This window comes from Eleginops maclovinus, chromosome 16, assembly GCF_036324505.1.
Source record: "Eleginops maclovinus isolate JMC-PN-2008 ecotype Puerto Natales chromosome 16, JC_Emac_rtc_rv5, whole genome shotgun sequence".
In the NCBI taxonomy this organism is placed as follows: Eukaryota; Metazoa; Chordata; class Actinopteri; order Perciformes; family Eleginopidae; genus Eleginops; species Eleginops maclovinus.
In genome coordinates, this window is record NC_086364.1 from 2,062,785 (window position 1) to 2,085,917 (window position 23,133).

The 23,133-nt window shown below is 41.3% G+C and overlaps 1 protein-coding gene across 1 annotated transcript; it reads left to right on the top strand.

Annotated features, from left to right (window-relative positions):
* Positions 1–657: 657 nt before the first annotated feature.
* On the top strand, positions 658–23,109 carry ppl (periplakin). Its single transcript, XM_063903908.1, is given in 23 exon segments — positions 658–885; positions 5,888–5,987; positions 6,771–6,925; positions 8,132–8,177; positions 8,179–8,253; positions 8,472–8,597; positions 8,930–8,971; positions 9,718–9,879; positions 9,997–10,104; positions 10,968–11,063; positions 11,176–11,298; positions 14,134–14,280; positions 15,503–15,654; positions 15,742–15,848; positions 16,868–17,025; positions 17,131–17,309; positions 17,431–17,569; positions 18,268–18,461; positions 18,599–18,749; positions 19,054–19,137; positions 19,231–19,347; positions 19,856–19,948; positions 20,073–23,109. Coding segments are annotated over 23 exon segments (5,280 nt in total). The 5' UTR covers positions 658–832; the 3' UTR covers positions 22,746–23,109.
* Positions 23,110–23,133: the final 24 nt, after the last annotated feature.

The window sequence follows — 23,133 nt, forward strand, 5'->3', positions numbered from 1 at the left end:
TACACATTTAAGTATTGTAGTTTGTCAATGTTGAGGAATTCAGATACTAGAAATACTGTGTTGATTAATAATAAAGTACTGCAATACAATGATAAGACTGAAACATTTACTTATTAAATGTAATATGTCAACACATTTGACATTACAGTATTAGGTCAGTTGAAAGTAAAACTATTAAGTTTAAATAAATAAAAAAATTCAATATTATTACTTTCAACTGACCTAATACAGACATGTGAAATTTGCTGACGTGATACATTTCATTAATATCAACGTTGCAGCTTTTCAGTGCACCCTATCAGCATAAATGTGTTTTTATATGTACAGAGTAACGAGTCACTGTGAGAGTAAAAAAATGTAGTGGAGTAAAACAAATGATATCTGAAATGTAGTAAAGTAGCATTAAATATAAATACTAGTAAAATACAAGTTTGTTAAAGTAGAACTTAAGTAAAATACCTGAGCACTTGGTGACTTTCCACCATAGCTAAGTGTTTAGCTGTAAATACCTGTGGGGCAAGCTGAGGGGCGGGGCCGACTGTGGCCCCACCTGTCCCCTGTGTGTGTGTGTGTGTGTGTGTGTGTGTGTGTGTGTGTGTGTGTGTGTGTGTGTGTGTGTGTGTGTGTGTGTGTGTGTAAACCAAAAGTGAAGGCTCAGTGCAGTTTCTGTGGGAGGGAGGTTCTGACACTGAGAAGGCTGCGGACACATCTGACACACCACACATATAGCAGCGGAGAAAGCAGAGCACACATACAGACACACACCGCTGAGGTTCACCTGTGCTTTTGGATTGTTTTTTCTTCGGAAGCCTCTGACAGGTGACCTGTCAACATGTTCAAGAGCAGAAAGAGCAAGACCACCGCGATCACGCAGCCACAGACCAGGTGAGTCAGGGTCTACTTTACCGACCTGCGGAGGATTTAATCCCGCGGAGCCGTGCCGTTGTACCTTTGCTGCAAACTTCATTTAAAATCCTTAAAAGTGACCTTGCTTTGCGGTAGTCACACAAATATCTGGCTGTACTAATTTACCTAATCCTCAAGGCTGTGAGATTTAATGGAGAAACATTACGAAGAAATCCTTCAGCTAAGGTTGTGTACAAACGTCTCACTGAATCACGTAGTTCTGCTATTAAAAAAGAAGTGAAAAGTAAGGTAATAAATCAAATGAAGATATCAATAATTTATGACACACCTGCCGCATTAAACATACTTTCCCATTGATTCACAAAATAACTGAAATGGTATTTAAGCCATAGTGACAAATGCCGTCATTGTAGTTTAGTATATTTTAACAGAGTATGGTGCAGGCTGGAAATGAAGAGAATGAGGCGTTCCCCCTCTGCCTCAGACTGCTGCTGACTTTTGGCCAAGTGAAATCCCCTCTGCACGACTGTGGATCGATTAATCCACTCAATGTGTTTTTTGATAATGATTGCCTAATGATAATGTGTCTTTGGACAGAAATACGAGGTTGTAGATCAGATTGCATAATGTGTGCTTTTTAACTCAGGGAGGGTGTGGTGGACAGGCTGCAGTAAAGTTGTAGTAACTGGTTTGATAAGTATTCGCTCCTCCTCAGAGAGAAAATGTGAGGAACTGCCTGCAGCCTCTCCCACCTGCACCAAGCCCAGGCCCTGTCAGAGGTGGAGAAGTACTCAGATGTTGTACTTGAGTAAAAGTAGAAGTACTCAGGTCTTGTTCTTGAGTAAAAGTAGAAGTACCAGAGTGTAGGAATACTCTGTCACAGTAAAAGTCCTGCATTCTAAATGTTCCTCCAGTGAAAGTAGAAAGTACTCTCATCTAAATGTACTTAAAGTAGCGACAGTAAAAGTAGTCATTGTGTGATTGGTCCATTTCAGAATAATATCTCTGATCTGTTTTATAATTATTGATCATTAAAGTGTTCTCAGAGCTGGTAAAGGTGCAGCTAGTTTGAATGGCTTTGTATACTGCAGGGTAGCTGCTGAATTTACTCCAGGTGAACTAAAGTCTGATTTAAGGGCTGGTTATATTTACCATCATTAATCCAGATCTGTAAAGTAACTAAAGGGATTAAATACATGTAGTGGAGTAAAAGTACACCATTTACCTCTGAATTATAGTGGGGTAGAAGTATGAAGTAGCACCAAATGGAAATACTCGAGTAAAGTTCTAGGACCTCAACGTTTTACTTAAGTACAGTACTTGAGTAAGTGTACTTAATTACTTTCCACCTCTGCTCCCTGTACCTTTCTCTGGGCTTCAGATGTGAGGGGAAATCAGTTTAGTTTCTTACCCTGGAAAAATATAGTGCATATTGAGGCTGAATGGGTTTATTAAATCATTCACTTGCAATTTGAACAAATGTCCTACCAGCTCTCTGTAAGGAGGAATGCCTTTGGAGAAAGTACAGAGCGTAATGCTCCTGTCACTCAGCAGGTAATAGGGGGATAGGGGTCTTACAAACAAGTCATTGACAGTGTCAAGTTCCAAAAGATCAACTAATCTACCTCTCAGATGGTTCTCAGTGCAAGGTGTGTTCCTCTCACTGACACACCCACCTGTGAGAGGACAGGAATGCCCTATCTCCTGCCATAAAACTCAGAGTCTTTGTACCTGGCTATGAAATGGAATCTCATTTATTTAAAGAATTGTACTGTTTTATGGTAGGTACATTCCTCGTAAGTGCAAGTAGTTTTACACTTACACTTCATGTATTCTTCTTTTACAACAAAACAGTGATGGGGGTGAGAGGCATACTAATGTAGAAAGTAAAAAGAAATATGATCTTTATGTACCAGGCACTTAGTTATAAAAGTCCATACCAAACCATGTAATTGCATTTTGTAGCTTGCATTGGTTTCCACTCATCAGGCCATGAGACAAAAAGGATGCATTAAAGATAGGTCATCATTATATTTCCTGCTGAACACCTTCTCACTGTCAGCTAGCCATACACACACACACACACACACACACACACACACACACACACACACACACACACACACACACACACACACACACACACACACACACACACACACACACACACACACACACACACACAGGGGTGGAGTCTGAATAATGCAGCTCCACCCTCTTCTTATTCAGTTTGTATTTGGTGCATGAAGGCTGGGATCTCAGGTATCTGACAGGCTTTCAGGCCGTGCCAGGCTAATGACAGATTCAAGTTCGAGCCTGAAATCTGACCGTGGCAAGGTCGCTGAAACCTGGGAGCTGGGGATTAGAGCCTTCGTCTGCATCCAAACAATAATAAAGGGAAAGGTTAGCTTAGGCCTGTTACGGTTTATTCTTGTTGTAAGGTGGTAAGAGAAGAATAAAACGATGCCAGGAAGTCCGGAGGCACTGTTAGGTTTGGAATCAACTTCCTCTGCTTTGGATGGCCTATAGGGCTCAGTTCAGAGACTCCAACAGGCCTCTGTGCTGCATAGAAAAGTAATATATCAACAAATGAACATAGGGACAAACAGATGGAAAGCAGACACAAACAGACATAAACAACCTCAAAGACACATGAAAGGTCCTCAAAGAGGCACAAAACAATATCGAAAAGATGCAAAAACATTAAGAGTAACATGATTCCCAAAGAGGCTGGCAACAACCAGAAAGACACATTAAAACTACAATATGTGCCCCTGGGGCCTGTTGTTTTATAATCTGGCCATGTTTCAGCCGTGCTATGGTTGGGGAGTTGAGCAGGATGGGGATACTGTGACACTGTGTGACAGCAGCCCTCCACGCCCTCTGAGGGCTGTGCTCTCTGCTTCTAATTTAACCGTTCCCCTGTGGGAACATCTGAGTTGTGTTGCTCAAGCTAACGCTCCAGTGCCAGTTCCTTCCCAGAAACAACGAAAACTCCAAACATGAGTAAATGCCAATGAGCCTCCCTGGAAACTGTTAACAACATGTGTTGTATAGTAGGTCAATTATTGTTATGTTGTGTTCAGGAGCAGTAATCTTGCATTCAAGAAAACTCTTTCAGTTATGTAATATAAGGCTGTTGGTGTTGGACACATTCAGCTGGATTCCTAAACATTTAAACGACAACGGCAGGATTAGTTTACATCTGTTCTCAATTTTAGAACAAACATATCTGGGTTTTTTCTACACGTGCTCTGTACAAACCAGTGGTTTTAATCATTCTAAACATACAAGAAAATTGTATTGACAACTATGCATATAATTTTCCCGCTCTTAACAGCCAGCTGATGTTTATTTATGCTCACACTCCAGAGTCTAGTAGTTGCAATCAGAAAACATGTGATGTAGACATGCGGAGCGCTGCTGTGAGGCTTTCAGAGAGATCATGATGAGCTGTTGTAACGTGACACAAACACTCCTCAGGGTTTTTTTCATTCCAAAACAAACTGCCAGCTCCTTCTGCAGAACTCCTCACTATACTGGTTCAAACTTGTTCTGACAGTCTTTAGTTTAATTTAATGTGAGCCCAGCAGGAGCTTTCACATTAAAGTCAGGGACCCGTGTGCAGCAGACGACATGCAATGTGTGTACAGATGATGAATGGGGGTGTGTGTGTGTGTGTGTGTGTGTGTGTGTGTGTGTGTGTGTGTGTGTGTGTGTGTGTGTGTGTGTGTGTGTGTGTGTGTGTGTGTGTGTGTGTGTGTGTGTGTGTGTGTGTGTGTGTGTGTGTGTGTGCGAGGAGATGGTTGGTGGCTTTAAGGTGACAGACATGGTCTGTTTTTGGTCCCACCGACACACACACACACACACACACACACACACACACACACACACACACACACACACCAATTGCATGTTTTGAGGACAATAACTAGTATAGTATTTGCTTGCATAATGTTCATCTGTAACACTATTGACAAAAAGCAATGCATGGAGAATATACAACGTTTTGAAGGATTAAATATGATTCTTGAACTGATAAATATATATTGCCACCAATGATGTCCAAAGAGTCTGATAACAATATGTCTGCTATTAACACAACATGTTAGTTTGGTAAAGAGTTGACACAGGTGTACGGAGTGACATTTGACAGTGCTCTCTGGTGGACAAACTGTGAAATGGACACACTGTTTCTTATATGACTTTGAATGTATTTGTGTTATTTCTTAATTGCAATTTCTGAACTTTTAAGTTGATATCCATTCAGAGACCATCTATCTGTGATAATGAAGTCAGCCAATAAAAAAGGCTAGGCATGTATGTCTGACTCTAGACTCCAGCTAAAGAAATCCACTCAACAGTTGTAAAGGTGATCTCACAGTGCTCCATATGAACCCTCTACACTCCCTTTGACAGTCACCATGATACACACTTCAGCGTGCACTATAGCACCATTACACTGAAGGATGATTCATGTCTGCTGCATGATATGAGAATAGAACCTGCTCAGCTGGTTTTTACCCTGAGGAAACCGGTGTGTCTGCTAGCGTCCTCAGCCACCAGGCAGTGTTTCATTTAACTCACAGAGCAGCAGACACAGTGACTGTCATGCTAATCTGAGATGAGGGCCGGGCTCCAAAGAAGTCAAACTGTGACTCATAAAGTCATTAACAGCTATAAAAGTAGATAACATTGGCGGCTGGGACAAACTCTAATGAGTCATTTGGAACAAATCTTTAACACCTATGGTGGTTGTTTATTCCAAGAACATAACCTACAAACACTCCTGTGCTCTGGTCTTTCTTAAGAAGTAGTTTGTTTTATTTTTTCATTAAATATCATGGAACCTCACCTTTATTTGTTATTCATGAAAGTTTTAATTACATTTTTTGTTTTAATTTTGGCTAGTTTAGCAACTTAATTGACTGGAACTTTAGTCCAAACAACAGAACTAGTGTGTCTGATGATGGTGAGTGTGTGAACAGTTGGTGAAACATGCTCTGTGTTTGTCCTGCAGCGCTCCGTCCACAGAACTGAGCGCTTTGATCGAAAAGCTGCAGAAGAATGCTGACAAAGTGGAGAAGAACAGCTATGAAATCGAGCAGAACCTCAACAAGGTACAGTGTGATAGCAAAGTCTTCCTCAGATATCTGGTAACACTCACACACTCACAGACACACACACACACACACACACACACACACACACACACACACACACACACACACACACACACACACACACACACACACACACACACACACACACACACACACACAAACACAGAGGATTTCCAATGAAAACATTTACCATGGCCTTTAGCGCACATTTTAGAGGATATAATGACCAAGCGGTGCCAGAGAACCAGCTCTCTTTGACTGGAACAGTAAGAAAAGACGGTAAAATAAGTCACACCTTAGCAAACAGAGACACATGTTACACTACAGCAGACTGTTAGCTAGTTTGGCTAGCTATTAGCCATATCTTATTGATGTGTCTGTCAACCCCTTATCATACAAATTACCTTTTATATTTCTTCACAAGCTAAAAAGCAGGGAAATATGCAACTTCAGACTGAAAAACGTTTTCACTTTGTGTGTAATTTGCTTCTGATGTGTTCACATGGACACAAACAGGATATACTGTACCTGATGGACTTTCTTACATCCTGTGTGTGTGTGTGTGTGTGTGTGTGTGTGTGTGTGTGTGTGTGTGTGTGTGTGTGTGTGTGTGTGTGTGTGTGTGTGTGTGTGTGTGTGTGTGTGTGTGTGTGTGTGTGTGTGTGTGTGTGTGTGTGTGTGTGTGTGTGTGTGTGTGTGTGTGTGTGTGTGTGTGTGTGTGTGTGTGTGTGTGTGTGTGTGTGTGTGTGTGTGTGTGTGTGTGTGTGTGTGTGTGTGCAGGATGTGAGTAAGATCAATGAGGGGAAGCAGCCTCTGTATCAAGATGACACCAACAAGAGAATCCTGGCGTCTCTGGAGCTGCTCAACAGCCTGGAAGACGACGCCGTCAACACCAAGCGCCTTCAGCACCCGCAGGCCGAGATGATAGAGAAGGAGTGAGTACAACTCCCCGTGCCTAAAAACTACACTGTCCCACGCAGGGGGAGGGTTACTTTAAAAATGTAATCCGTTACAATGACTAATTACCTGTAAACAAAGGTATCAGTAACCTTATCTGACTATCACAATAGAAAAGTAATGTAACCTGATTACTTACGTTACTTTTGGATTTCCTCAATATCCAATGCCATGCAAATACAAACAAGAGAAAATAAATTACCAGTTGTTTCTTATCAAGCAAAAAGAAAATTCTACCTAGAATATATCATTCTTTATTAGAAAACAAATGATAACATTGTAATCCTGCTAATAATCCCATTTTTGTTTAAAGTACCACTAATCTGATTACATATTTCTTTATGTAACTGTAAGGGAATACAGTTGCCTTTTTGTTTGTATCCTGATTAGCTAGCCCCGTTACATGTAATCTGTTACTCCCCGAGCCTGGTACTATGTGACATTAAAAATCAGTATCTTGATCTGCACTCTATTTAACCACTCAAAATAAAGAAATAAACACAAAGACAAATACAAATACAAAAAGGAGAATATCAATGTTAACATATGAAGCTAAGTGAAATGAACACAATATATAACAACAATGAATACATAAAAATCTGTATATAAGTACTGATATATATATTCATGATGGAAACCACATTACCGCTCCAAATGTAATGCCGTATAAATCCTGAATGATATGACTATTGCACGGTTAAATAAATAGATCTAAACTTCAACTGTAAATAAAAGACATTCATGTTAGCTAATGCCAACAAAATCCATCTCTTCCTGCACAGATGTTTCACATTAAAACTCTTCTAGTAGCAAAGAGGGAATAATAAATAGAAATGTTTTATTGATGATTTTCTGAACAGCAAAAGAAATACTGTAAATGAGTTACCTTTGAATTGAGTGTAAAAATGAGATATGAAGGCCTGTTTATTTCTTGGATTAAACAACTATTTGAGAAGTTACAGTAATATCTGAATGGAAATAGAATTGTGTGTGAGCAAAACATCAGAAGACTGCTGTCAGTCTAAATGTACATCATGCTGAGTCATCGTAGTGCAGGCTCCCCATACCAGCTTCTTATGGGGGTTTTCCTGGTTGTACGTGATGGATAGAGGAAATGTTTGGTCTTTCAGTCAAGTATATAGAAAATATAAAGCTGTGCTAACATGAGTTTTATGTGTGTTCAGCATGAGGCAGCTGAGAGAGAAGGTGATGAAGCTGAAGGAGGACCACTGACCGCATCTACCACCTGACCCGCACTGAGGGCATGCCCAGCATCAACTGGGGCAACATGATAGATGAGAAGCTGGTAGGAAGCATGATGTCCATACAGATCACTCATCAGTAGTTGATGCTGTTAATATACCATATCTTTGAGCGTATAATCGAGTAGAGTAAATACAGCTTGTTATACAGTGTATCTGGACACTTTACAATTTAAACATTATTGAAAAAAGTTAATTTCAGTATTAGCCCGACTATACTAGTGACAGATGGACTAACGTGCGGTTCTGTCCCCCTGTTCAGGACAACCTGAACAACAAGGGCTTTGGCCAGGACCTGCCGTCTGTGGAGAACGAGGTGGAGGAACACAACATCTTCCACAGCGAGGTGGAGGCTCTGGCTCCTCACATCTCCACCGGCGGAGACAAGGTACAACCTTAAACCCCAAGAAGAACTCAGTTACACAGGATACATTTTGACCATTACATTTATTCATAATAGAACACATTTTTTAATTTCATTTTTTTTTTTTTATATTCCCTCTGTTTTTTGTTTTTTCTACATTACTTTTATTACTATTTGAACATATATAAAACAGGTAGTAGTAATAATCAAATGTTGGTTAATCAAAAAAATATAGTTTGAGGTGGATATTATACGTTTGCATTATTTATTACATTTTGGAAACGTACTGTAATGCTAACTAATAGCATTAGCAACACATTATTAAACAGTAGTCCCTTTTTCCTGTGTTCCTGCAGGAATACGTCAGCAGCCTCCAGATGAAGTACGCCAAACTACTGGTAAATAAATAACACACACACACACACACACTGGGGGAGTTTCTGTCTCTCCAGTACAAAACGTCCCATCACAAAACGACTCACCTAATGTCTCTTCTCCTGCCTGTGTCAAAAGTTTGACATTTGACGAGATTCTACTAAAAACTTTAGTGACAAACTGTTCTGAACATCACTGAGCTATCTAATGGTTTACATCCTCAGTACAGGTTCTATGATGTTCCTATTTTAAACAAAGGTTGACCACCTTTGTTTAAAATAGGAACATCATAGAACATTAGCAGTCCTGTATGGTAAATATTAAACCACATTGCATACATGTATTAAAAACAGCTTCAGGGTTCGTAAAAGTTCTCCCAGCTAAGTTCATAGTTTACCTGTTTTAGTTTAGTTCACCCGTTAGTCCCATGTTTTAAAGATTGTATTTAACACTGCTGCAGCTCTGCAGATGAAAGAGTGTCGGCTAAGTCTTCTACAAACTAAAACATTTTAGAAATGTGAAGGATGTCTACAGCTAGAGGTTTCCATGTGACAATGTCCAATTTTAAAATGATTTAAAAGTAATATTTACTTGTTTTAGTTGTTTTTGCTTTGAACTAACTTCCATAAAACGTAGCTCTACTTATGTTGTTCAATATTGACATAAAATTATATATATTTTTAATTTGAATGTGTTAGCTTAGCGCTATAGCATGCAGGGAATCTGAATGTGTGGTGGTAGCTCTGAAGTTCCACCCTCCCTCTGTCAGGCCAGTTCCAGCAACCGTCAGCGCAACCTGCTGAGCCTACGGGACTACATGCAGCGCTGCACCAACGAGCTGTACTGGATGGACCAGCAGGCCGAGGAGAGGATCCACTACGACTGGAGCGACACCAACCTGGATTACCCAGCCCGCCAGAGGCAGTATGAGGTAGCTGCGGGATGGGCACAACCCAAGCATAACAGCTAGCTACACACTGTACACAGATAACACACTAACAAATGAAACATGTGATCCTCTGTTTACCTATCTGTGTCTTCCCAACAGAACTTCATTGGTAAATGTCTTGAGTCCAAAGAGGCCACCATCACCAGAATGAATGAAGACGGAGAGAAGCTGATAGCCTCTGACCATCCAGCGAAGAACGTCATCGAGGTACAGGCTCACCAGTATAACCATCCGTATTCTGAATGCTTCCCTTTTATTCCCAGTATGCTGGTATAAGTCAGTTTTCTTGGACTGTTCTTTTTTATATGTTCAGAGGCACTCAGACTTAAAGTCTCATCGAGGTGTTGTAGGCCATGTGACCTTAAGCTGCTACAAGGTCAAATGAGAGGAGTTCCAACTGTGAGGATGCCGAGGGAGGGAGGTTCAGGGACAGGTGCATTAGGGGTGATTCTAGTTCAGCTGCTGATTGGACTGCTCACCAGTCAGCAGGTAGAGCAGTGTGTGTGGCACACAGCTCCTGGATGAGATTAAGGCGCTTAAACCACCCATTCTCTGAGTCATAACTCAATTCTGAACAAACTTATATGATTTACATATTTTAAAGAAACCTCCATAATATATTCCCTTTGAAATTAACAAATAAACGTCTGCTTCGAAACGATAAGTATAAAAAGAGTCATTAGTATTTATGTTTACCATAGTTATCTTCTGTACATCCATGGGTACACCGCTGTGTCCTCAAACTAAAGTCAAACAATGATATTAGGAGTCACAGAATTCAGTAATGTTTTTGTGTTTTTTGGGAGGGGTGGTGGAGATTTACGAGTGGGGTGTGACTTCCAAACCGCTGGTTTACTCCAAAGATAAAAGGGGGATCAAGCCCTTTCTCTCCTGGCCCAGAGAACATTGGAACAGCCCTTGTTAATATTGGAAATACTCACCAAACTGATGTCTTTACATACAGCGAACATCTATTTTTCACTTGTATGCTTTTGGACTGAGTGTTTATCCCATATTAGTGTTCAGTTAAAGTTTACTTATCACATGCTTACTCACATTCTTGTTTTCAGGCTCATACGGAGGCCGTGCACGCTGACTGGAAAGAGTACCTGAACCTGCTCATCTGTGAGGAGAACCACCTCAAACACATGGACGAGTACCACAAGGTGACACACACACACACACACACACACACACACACACACACACACACACACATACACACACACACACATACACAAACAGGTAAAGCTCATCAGTTTTTTTGTGTGCATGCAGTACCATAAGGAGGCGAGGGACACTCAGGACCTGCTGAAGAGGATGGACACGGAGCTCAGCCAAAAGTACAACCCAGAGTTCAAGGACGTGTATCAGATGGAGGGTCTGATCAGAGAGCTGGATGTGAGTATCTGCTATCATAAGGCAGGAGTACTCATGCAGCAGCTTCCAGCTACAGGGCCATTCAAGGTGCTCCACATAAAAAGATAAAAGCATTGAGACAAAGTGCAAATAATGCATCGAGAAGGCCATTTGAATACAGTTAAAGGGCCATTCAATTTAACAAGTTAAAAAAGAATAAGAAAGCATCATAAAAGATACCTTTGCCTTAAATTATCATAATAGAAACACTTTTTTAATTTCATTTTTTTTATATTCCCTCTGTTTTTGTTTTCTTTACTTAACATTTGAACATATAAAAACAGGTAGTATAAACTCAAACTGTTGGTTACCAAACATTAGTGTTGAGTGTGGACTATTATACGTGCATATTATTCATTTTGGAACGTACTGAGTCTACTAAAGCATTACAAACATTATTAACAGTATCCTTTTCCGTGTTCCTGCAGATACGTCACAGCTCCAGTGAAGTCGCCAAACTACTGTAAATAAATAACACCACACACACTTGGGAAGTTTCTGTCTCCATATCAAAAGTCATCAAAGACGACTCACTATGTTCTTCATCTTGACTGTCAAATATGACATTGACGAGATTTATAAAAACTTATGACAAACTGTTCTGAAACACTGACATTATGGATTTCATCCTCAGTACAGGTCTAGATTTCTATTTTAAACAAAGGTTGACACTTGTGGCTTACTTATGTTGTCAATATTGACTAAAATTATTCATATTTTTAATTGAATGTTGTTAGGCTATACATGCAGGGAATCTGAATGTGTGGTGGTAAGCTCTCAAGTTTCCGCCCTCACACCTGTCTGGCCATTCCATGCAACCGTCAGCGCAACCTGCTGACCTCGGATACATGCGCGCTGCACCTACGACTGTATGTGGACAGCAGGCCGGGAGAGATCCCTCGTGGAGCGACACCAACCTGGATTAACCCGCCTCGCCAGAGCAGTATGAGGTAGCTGCGGGTTGCACAACCCAGCATACGAGACTGGCTACACACTGTACCAGATAACACACTAACAAATGAACTTTACCTGTTTAGCCACTCTTGTTGCCTGCGCACAGGTGAACTTCTTGGTACAATTGTCATGCTGAAAGACCAAGCCACGCTTCATCTTCCAGTGCCATCTGAATACGGAAGGAGCTGTTATAGCCTCTACACAGCAAGAACTCATCGAGTACAGTCACAGTTACCTCCGTATTCTGAATGCTTCCCTTTTATTCCCAGTATGCTGGTATAAGTCAGTTTTCTTGGACTGTTCTTTTTATATGTTCAGAGGCACTCAGACTTAAAGTCTCATCGAGGTGTTGTAGGCCATGTGACCTTAAGCTGCCTACAAGGTCAAATGAGAGGAGTTCCAACTGTGAGGATGCCGAGGGAGGGAGGTTCAGGGACAGGTGCATTAGGGGTGATTCTAGTTCAGCTGCTGATTGGACTGCTCACCAGTCAGCAGGTAGAGCAGTGTGTGTGGCACACAGCTCCTGGATGAGATTAAGGCGCTTAAACCACCCATTCTCTGAGTCATAACTCAATTCTGAACAAACTTATATGATTTACATATTTAAAGAAACCTCCATAATATATTCCCCTTTGAAATTAACAAATAAACGTCTGCTTCGAAACGATAAGTATAAAAAGAGTCATTAGTATTTATGTTTACCATAGTTATCTTCTGTACATCCATGGGTACACCGCTGTGTCCCTCAAACTAAAGTCAAACAATGATATTAGGAGTCACAGAATTCAGTAATGTTTTTGTGTTTTTTGGGAGGGGTGGTGGAGATTTACGAGTGGGGTGTGACTTCCAAACCGCTGGTTTACTCCAAAGATAAAAGGGGGATCAAGCCCTTTCTCTCCTGGCCCAGAGAACATTGGAACAGCCCTTGTTAATATTGGAAATACCTCACCAAACTGATGTCTTTACATACAGCGAACATCTATTTTTCACTTGTATGCTTTTGGACTGAGTGTTTATCCCATATTAGTGTTCAGTTAAAGTTTACTTATCACATGCTTACTCACATTCTTGTTTTCAGGCTCATACGGAGGCCGTGCACGCTGACTGGAAAGAGTACCTGAACCTGCTCATCTGTGAGGAGAACCACCTCAAACACATGGACGAGTACCACAAGGTGACACACACACACACACACACACACACACTTACACACACACACACACATACACAAACAGGTAAAGCTCATCAGTTTTTTTGTGTGCATGCAGTACCATAAGGAGGCGAGGGACACTCAGGACCTGCTGAAGAGGATGGACACGGAGCTCAGCCAAAAGTACAACCCAGAGTTCAAGGACGTGTATCAGATGGAGGGTCTGATCAGAGAGCTGGATGTGAGTATCTGCTATCATAAGGCAGGAGTACTCATGCAGCAGCTTCAGCTACAGGGCCATTCAAGGTGCTCCACATAAAAAGATAAAAGCATTGAGACAAAGTGCAAATAACGCATCGAGAAGGCCATTTGAATACAGTTAAAGGGCCATTCAATTTAACAAGTTAAAAAGAATAAGAAAGGCACAAAAAAAGAGTACCCTGGGTTAGCTGAAATTATTAAAAAAACCTTCTGCTAAAGATCAGAAATATATTCTCATATCAGTTCTTTGACAGACAGGAAGCCAGTGTACAGACCTCAGAACTGGAGTGATGTGACCCACTCTCTCAGTGTTAGTGAGGACTCAAGCCACAGCATTCTGAATCAGCTGCAGTCTACTGAAGATAAAAGCATGGACTACTTTTCCAGATCCTGCTGTGATATGTCCTTTGATTCTAGATGTATTTTAAATATTTGTTTATTTGTGTGTGCAGGACCAAGCTAAGGCCATGGACCACTTCGATGACCGGGTGAAGGTTCTTCAGAAGCGCAGCCTGCAGGTTTTGCCTCTGAAGTACCGTCGGGAGACCCCCCCGAAGATGTTACCTGTTGAGGCTCTGTGCGAGTACGACACAGATGATGTAAGTAGTGTGTTGTTGGAAGCTGGTGCTAAGTATCTTTTAGTCTGAGTTGCCATTTTTTTGCGTTCATCCAGATTTTAAGTGGGAGAACTCATGGTCTGCATTAGGAATATAGATAACATTTTTTACCATCTGAAACCAGAGAGAAGTGATTTGGATGTTTGCTATTACCTCGTACCAATTTAAAACAGCATTTTATTCCTTCTTTTGAATTCCTCTTCGGAAGCATTTAGCTTATTATTCAGAATCAGAATACTGAATAATGTGCCCGTAAATTTACATTATAACATTATTACACAATTTCCTTCATCTTTATTAGCTTTTTGCTCTTCCATGCTTCTGTGACCCCTTTTTCAACTCTAAACAGCTCATCTTATCTTTTTTCCTCCGTCACTGGGTATTAGTGCTACAATGACAGGACGTTACCGGCTTCATGACTAAGCACTTACTCTTTGTTGAGCTGTTCTTTAGCACTAGGCCTGCAACTTTTATTGGACTTTTAATGTTAAATATTCAAATCCCCTCAGAAGAGAGCCCAGGCTGAGACTCTGAGTATCTTATTGAAACCCGTGAAGATCAGAACAGGGGATTTAAAGAAGTCTTCTCTCCGACTGTAGAGCCTCCGGAGCTCTGCAGCTTACTGTAGCAGAGGAGGCTGTTTGACCTCACCGAATTCTTCTTAAAACATAAATCCATTTTGTCAGGTTTCTAAGGCTTTGATTTACAAAAGTAAAGGCATGTCAAAAAAACAAAACACTTGAATAATTTTACACGCTCGCATATTACTTGTGGAGATGGCTTTTTCTTTTTTAAAGCTAATCTTAAAATATAAAAAAGCAAGGATTATATAGAATGTGTGTTTGTGTTTCAATATCTTATATTACTTCACTAACGTAATTCATTTATATTACTCAATATAGTCTTTTTTGAATGTTTGTTGATATTGAACATATCTTTTAGAGGGTTTTATTTCAGTTCAGATTATATATCAGTGAATTCCAAATATTTTCTTTTCCAGTAAAGTGTGCACACCAAGGCTTTTTACGCCCGAGCTCAAAAATATAAAAAATGAAAGAATATTTTATGAAAAGAAATTGATAATCTTCAAACGATGATGATATCAAAGCTGTGTTGACTGTGATTGTTTAAACTATATCTATATCTATATGCTATATTTATATCCAGTAGCAGAGGACAGATTATAATTGTTGGATGTGTACAGGCGGCGATTCTGCGCGGGGAGAGGTACACTCTGCTCCGGAACAACGGGGCCAAATGGGACGTGAAGGACGCTGCTGGACATCAGCTCACAGCCCCCGCCGTATGCTTCATGATCCCCCCCACTGACCCAGAGGCAGTGGCAATCTCTGACAAGTGAGTGTGTATAAACAACACTCACTGGATGACACACTCCTTTATATCCTCTGAGGCTATAACAGTGTGTGTGTTGTGTGTCTGCAGCCTGGCCAGCCAGCAGAAGAGTGTGAAGCAGAGGATGTCGGGCAGCAAAACAACTCTGACCAAACGCTTCGATGAGCTGAAGAAGGCGAGCGGGACCGGCACCACAGGTACAGAACACATCCACTGCTGATGGATTGCAGCTTCTAGGAAAGCTGCAGTCTGTAAAGTCTTTCAACTCAAGCAACTTATGTATCGCTGGACTTTGTCATGACTTTAATTATTTGCTTTGTCTTCAAGATGATCCCTGTGTCAACTCTAATTTCAAAATCTTTATTATTTAATTTGACACTGTTCTTTTACTGTTTATATTATTAAATTATGCTTAACCATCCACATAGCCACAGGTTTGGGGTTGTTTGATATTTAAGATTGAGAAGCTAACAGCAGCAGCCAAGCAGGTTAATCATTTGTATATAAATGACTCCCCTTGACAACTTGAAGCTTTTAGTTTTTTGTAACTTTTTAAAGAGAATTAAGTTCCAGCCAGAAACATAATAAATAACACAGTGATGGGTTAGATTTTAGAACTAGTAGTGTTGCGTTAGCATTAATAATACATTTCTCAAGAAGTGAATTGCTGAGATCTGCTAACTGGTTTACATCAGTAAATATATCGAGAATGTTTTAAATATGTTAAAGCAAAAGCAGCAAATCTAAGAAGCTCAACTGTGAAATATTTCTGAACAAAAAAACTTCTGAGCAAAATTGCTGCCAATTCATTTTCTGTTAACAAATCATGGTTTTATTTACTTAAATATGTTGTTGGGTGGTTTAATCTATTGCAAATCATTATATTTTAAACGAGTATTATGTGTCATAATCATAATTTAAGTCATTAGTAAATAAACTTGTAAAATGAATGAAGTAAAAAGTACAAAAAACAGCTTCCAAAATGCAGGAGAGAAGATATAATCGTACGAAATTAAAAAACTCAAGTAAAGTAAAGTACAAGTACCTCAAATGTTTACTTACTGTAAGTATAGTATTTACACGTGCACTTTCAGATTTCCTTCCCAGTGAGGGATTGTTATTCCTGTAATGCACCATGTGTCAGACAAAGGCTTCGTATGTTCTCCTGCATACAAAATCTGTCCCTCACCATGTGTGTGCCTGTGTGTGTCCTCAGATAAGCAGGAGCAGCAGTGCCGCCAGCTGATGGCCGGTCTGGACAAAGTGGTGAGTGACCTGGACAAACAGGAGAAGGCCATTCATACTCGTGTTCGCCCCCCACTGGAGCAGACCAGGCCCCTGCAGGACAGCGCTGACCGCCTGCAGGATATGAGGGTAATGTGATCCTCTCCACATGCGTACTTTCTCAATTCAGCTCAAAAAGCTTACAGAGGGAATGAGTGCATTTCAAATCACTAAATCCAAGACATTTCCCTCCAGGATATCGCTGCTGCTGTCAGTAAGATCGAACCAGAGAAGTCCTCTAAAGTGCAGGAGTCAAAGAGCTTCCTGGTGTCCAACCCATCCTGTGCCAGCGCTCCTCAACTTCACAGCAAGGTGGACGAAGCCAACAAGAAGTACTCCAACATCGAGCAGCTTCTGCAGTGCTCTCAGGAGAAGTATGTGTCTCGTCTCCTGTGGTTGGGATTGTTGTGAGCCTCAAGTTCATGAAACACCTAGAAATGTGATCAATCAAACAACTGTATACTTAATATTTTGTGCAACTTACCTATATTTCAGACTGAAAAATTCCAACCAGCTGGAGACTTCCCTTCAAAACGGAAAGACTCTGCTGTCCAGCTACGAGAACAAGCTGGCCAGGGAGGAGGTGGCTCCATCTGATATCTCCTCTCTGGAGAAAACTCAGCGGGAACTTGGGGTAAGATGCCTCTTTTAGACTTTGGATCATATTACAATGAGATCCCACTTTTAAATGAAATGAACAAATCACAAGTCTTTGATCACTAGCGGTGTTATGAAGCCACGCACTGTGAAGCAGGTCTTTGTTTTTCATAACTGTGGCCCATGGATTATGGTCCCTTGCCAGAGATGGAGTATCAATAAGCAAAGCGGGCAACTGTCTTCGCGCTCTATTATATAATATTACAACTCGAATGGATCCTGCATAAGGTTGGCTTAGATCCTTTACAATGCTATTGATCCAGTCCCCCCTAAAAACCAATGTAACAAACTAATTATAAATAAATATAACTGAAATATTATTATAATTTAGATTGTAATCTCTCACTGTACCTGATGACATTGACACACATTTATTGTCACATAAGATACATAGGGCCAGGCCATTTTTCCCCAGGGCCTTCTAACAAGTGCACCCTGCCATGTCCTTCATATATACAAGTACAAAATGGTACATTTATCTCCAAATTCACAGAAAAAGATATTTGGAATAATTGCACACAATTCAAAGATTTAACAAGTGGTCAATTTGAAGAAACTTTAAGGAAAGGAACAAAGCCTTCACACTCTCCTATGCTGCCATTGGCCCATCACTGGCTTGTGTTTCCTGAAGAACATATTACTGTGTGTATTTATACGGCCTTGCTACTCTGCTAGGATATTGCATCAGACCTGCGGACCAAGAGGTCAGTGATCGCTGAGACGGAGCAGAGCCTGCGCCTGGCCAAAAGCAGCTGTGACACCATGGCAACTAAATTCCAAGAGCACTGCCCTGACATCGAGAGGCAGGAGGCGGACGTCCAGAAGCTCAACAAGCGGTACAACAATCTCATCAGGCAGACCGACACCAGGTGAGAGGGTCAGAGCAGAAGTTCACAAAGATCTGTGCAGCAATAATTATTTGAAGGAATGCTGAGCATCAAATGAATGCATGTCATAGACTCATACGTACGATCTGCATCATAATCTCTTATGCTGTGTGTCGCAGGTCTCAGAGCTTGCAGAGAGCCAAGATGTCTTACAACAATTACCGCAATGATTATGACAATCTGAACAACTGGCTCTCTCGTGTCCCAAACTACGAGCCCCGTGAAACTGATGACCCGAGTCAAGTGGAGACCAAGCTGAAGAATCAGAGGGTGAGAGTAATGAGCAACAGGGAGATTCACCCACTGAAATAACTGAAACATTGACTTAAATTAAATGTATTATGTCAACAAATTTCACACAACTGTATTAGGTTAGTTGAAAGCAATAATATTAAGTTGAACTAATATTTCTTATGTAAACTTAATATTATTGCTTTGGACTAACCTAATACAGTTAAGTACATACTACATTTAATTAATGTCAACATTTCAGTTTTTTCAGTTGTAGACATTTCCTGGTGAAGAGATATGTTATGTCAGTGCTGCTGTGTATAACAACTCCTGTCTTCTACAGAACTTGCTCTCTGATATTGCGAGAAAAGATTCTGACTTGAACAACGTGTCCAAAAACGCCCAGCTCTACCAACAAGCTATCAAAGTGAGATATGTTTAACCACCACATCACTACATTTGACTTACGGAAATACAAAAAGATGATGTTAACTGATGGTTTATTTATTTGTGTTTGTAGGACTACGAGAATGACACTGAGAAGTTCAGATCCATCCTTGACCTTGAGGATGGACTTGTCCCTCAGACATACAAGAGGAACAGACTGGAATCCCCTGGACTGACAGTCAAGGCAGAGGTGAGGCACACCACCAGATAGGTCACTGTCAAATCACTCAGAAAATCTTGGTTAGGTTACTGCAGTGACATGAGCAAGTATTTTACAGTACACAGTGAAGACAAACATTCTGTCCCTGTCTTCTTCATCCATGCATGAGCATGTGTAAAGAAGTAAATCACAGCTGTGTTTGTTCTTTCTGAGGATAGATTAGCCAGTGAATCCACTCACACACATTTATAGGGGTACTTTACATTTAGTATTGCTTAGTAACAGCACCCCCACCCCTCACCAAAAGAACAGTTTAGTGAGAGAAATATTCAAATAATGAAAGCATTAGAGATATCCTGACCCTAGCATGTCCAAGAAACATGTGATTCTACATTTCCCAAGGTGCAACTAGATAAATCTTGAAAAACGCTCCACACATAAGTATATATCTACAGTATATATTGTATTTAACCTTTAAGTTCCCAAAGGTTGTGAACCACCAAGTGTTCACTGTCAGTGCTTTCCATGTTGTTCACAGGAAGCTGCTATTGAGGCCAAGTTCACTGAGGTGAATGCTGTGAACAAGCAGAAGCTTCTCAATCTGGAGTTCACTCAAAGTCTTCTCAACCAGGTAAAATATTCTAACAATATTGACAATCATAATAATAATAGTATTCATGATAACTTTCAAATTGTAATCATAACATAAATAACATTAAAAAGAATGACAACAAGTAATTATTTTCCCTCCATAGCAACCTGAGATCTCTATGATCCAGCCTACAAATGTCAAGGCAGTCAATGCTGCTGCCCCGGGAGAAGAGCCATGGAGAATCAAAAAGCAGTTGGATGATGAAATCCAGAGGAGGGAGCAGCTAGAGAGAGAAATTGAGACTATCCAGACAGACATATATGTCCTTGAAGGACAGAAGCCCCAAGACACAATTGTCAAGAGGGAGCTGATCAAAAAGGTTCCTGACCCGCAGCTTGATGAGGAAGTCCACAAGGTCCAGCAGAAACTCTCAGAGGAGCGCCGCACTACCCATGTCCTGGAGAATGACCTTGAGGTACTGAAGTTGAAGCTGCGTGGCCTTGATACAGAACTCAAAGAAGGGGCACAGCAGTACACCGTCAAGGAGGTCCTGCGTATAGAGAGAGATCGTGGTCAAGAGGAGGAGATGCGCAAGCTTCGGGAGGAACTGGATGAGCTAAAAAGGAACAAGTTGTCAAAGGACAATGAGCTGATTCTGATTCAAAAGCAGGTGGTACTCCTGGCTGAGGAGAAGAACAAGGAACAGGAGGTAATCACTGAAGAGGAGGTGATCAAAGTCCAAAATGATCCCCAGCTTGAGACAGAGTACCGGGTGCTACTGGACAGGAAGCAAAAGGCAACAGATGGCAGGAAGCAGCTGGAGGATGAACTGCAGTTTCTTCAGGAGAAGCTCAGAAGGATGGAGAAAGAGAAATCAATGGCTGAGGAAAAGATTTCCATCAAAGAGGTTCTGAAAGTAGAGAAAGATCTCGCCTTTGAACGGGAGGTAGAAAACCTCAGAAAGCAGTATGAAGACGAGAAGGCCAAACGAAGATCATCACAGCGCGAAAAGGCTGATCTCCAGAGAAAAATTACCAGCCTAGAGGAGGAGAAGTCTAAGGTTGTTATTCAGGAGAAAGTTCGAGAGATCGTCCGCCCAGATCCCAAGGCTGAGAATGAGGTGGCAAATCTGCGGCTTGAACTTGTAGAGCAACAGAGGCGCTATAGGGATTCAGAGCTCCAGCTAAGAACCCTGCGTGATGAGCATACCATGCTGAGTACCCGAGGACCTCAAGTGGAGGTCAAAGAGATCATCAAAGAAGTCATCAAATACAAGACAGACCCGCAGACTGAACGGGAACTGGAGAGACTTCGCAATGAAATTGTAGATAAGACCCACCAGACTGAGAAATCTGAGATGGAAATCCGCCAACTTCGTGATGAAATTCAAAGATGGAAGGACACCAAACCCCAAGTGCAGACCAAGGAGGTGGTCAATGAAGTGCTGCAGTACAGAGAAGACCCTAAGACTAAGGAGGAAATTGAGACTCTCAAAAGGAAACTGGCTGATGAACAGCAGAAACGCCTTGAACTTGAGGGAGAACGATCAGCTCAAGAAGAAAAGATCAGACTTAGGAAAATTGATCTGTCTCAGGTCCGTGAAAAGGTTGTTCAGCATGAAGTGGTCAAGATGGAAGAAGATCCTATCCTTAGATCAGAGTGCGACGGCTTCTTACAAAACATCAACAATGAGCAGAAACAAAAGGACAGCCTGAAAACTGAGCTCTACCAACTGCAGAGACAAAAGGCTGATCTGGATATGCAACTGGAAGAGCTGGAACGCGAGCGTAGGGCAAGGCGTGATGCAGAATTGGAGATTCAAAGACTTCGTGTCACACTTACTGAGCTGGAGATCCGGGACAAAGAGAACCGTGAGAAGGTGACTGTCAAACAGAAGGTAGTCTTGCAGCAGGATCCCCAACAGGAGAAAGAACACTCAATCCTCAGACTACAGCTTGATGAAGAGAAGCACAAGCGCACTCTGCTTGAGAAAGAGCTGAATATCCTCATCCAGCAGCAGATCACCCTGGAGAAGGTGGATGTGAAAGAAAGAGTTGTCCGCACTGAGAAAGTCCAAGTAGAAAGGGACCCAGAGGCTGAGATTGAGATTGAGAACCTAAAGAGGACTTTGGAAGAGGAGAAAAGAAGAAGGAGAGATCTCGACCTGGAGTTTGCCACCCTCACTTCTAGGCTCTCTGAAATGGAGTTCTCAAGCACCAAATCTTCGCAAGAACTGCACTACATCCGGGATGAAAGCAGTCGTATGCAACAAGAAAACCAAAGGCTCCAGAATGAGATCCGCAAGATTCGCTCAGAGATCGATATCACCAGCAAAGAGACTAGGCTTATCACAGAGTCTGCACCAAGGGATGATGGAAGGAACCTGGAGTTGAGGCTTGATTCACTACAGAGAGAACTAGCAGAGCTCAGAGGCATTACCACACAGAAGGATCAGGAGATTGAGAGGCTTCAGAAGAACCTGGTGGCAGTGAGACAGAAGAAAGAACAGAGGGAGAGCCATCTCCGTAGGTCTATTGTGATCATCGACCCAGAGACAAACAAAGAGATGCGACCGGAGGAGGCCTACAAACTAGGGCTGATTGACTGGAAGATGTTTGTCAACCTGCAGAGCCAGGAGTGTGACTGGGAGGAGATCTCAGTGAAGGGCCCCAAAGGAGAATCCTCGGTTCTGCACGACAGAAAATCAGGGAAAAAGTTCTCCATCGATGATGCGTTGCGTCTCGGCCATATCACAGATCGCCAGCTTCAGCAGTACATGAACAAAGAAATGACCATCCAGGAGTTTGGTGTTATGGTGTCGGGCAAGAACAAGTGAATGCAAACATGACAAGATTTCGTCAGCGTCATCTCTGTTTTAACAATCTCCTTGTTTTTTTTAATTGTGCTTCCAATTAGCATTACTTCATCTATGATTACTCAACAAATGTATTTATTTGCTAATGCATATAGTCAATATTGTGGTACTGGAATAAATATAAGGAGTGATATTACTATACTTACTACATAACATTATGCTCAGCTGGGTTTGGTTTCTTACACTGGGTACTATGGTAAAAAACACAGTTTTGCCATTGAAATGTTCATGGGTACTACATGTTTCATTTATTTGTGGGGATTTCCCTGGTCTGCTGTATTTGCTGTGTGCTCTATAAGCTTCAATAAAGTCAAATCAAACTGTATGGATTTTGTGTGTGTGACTTAAT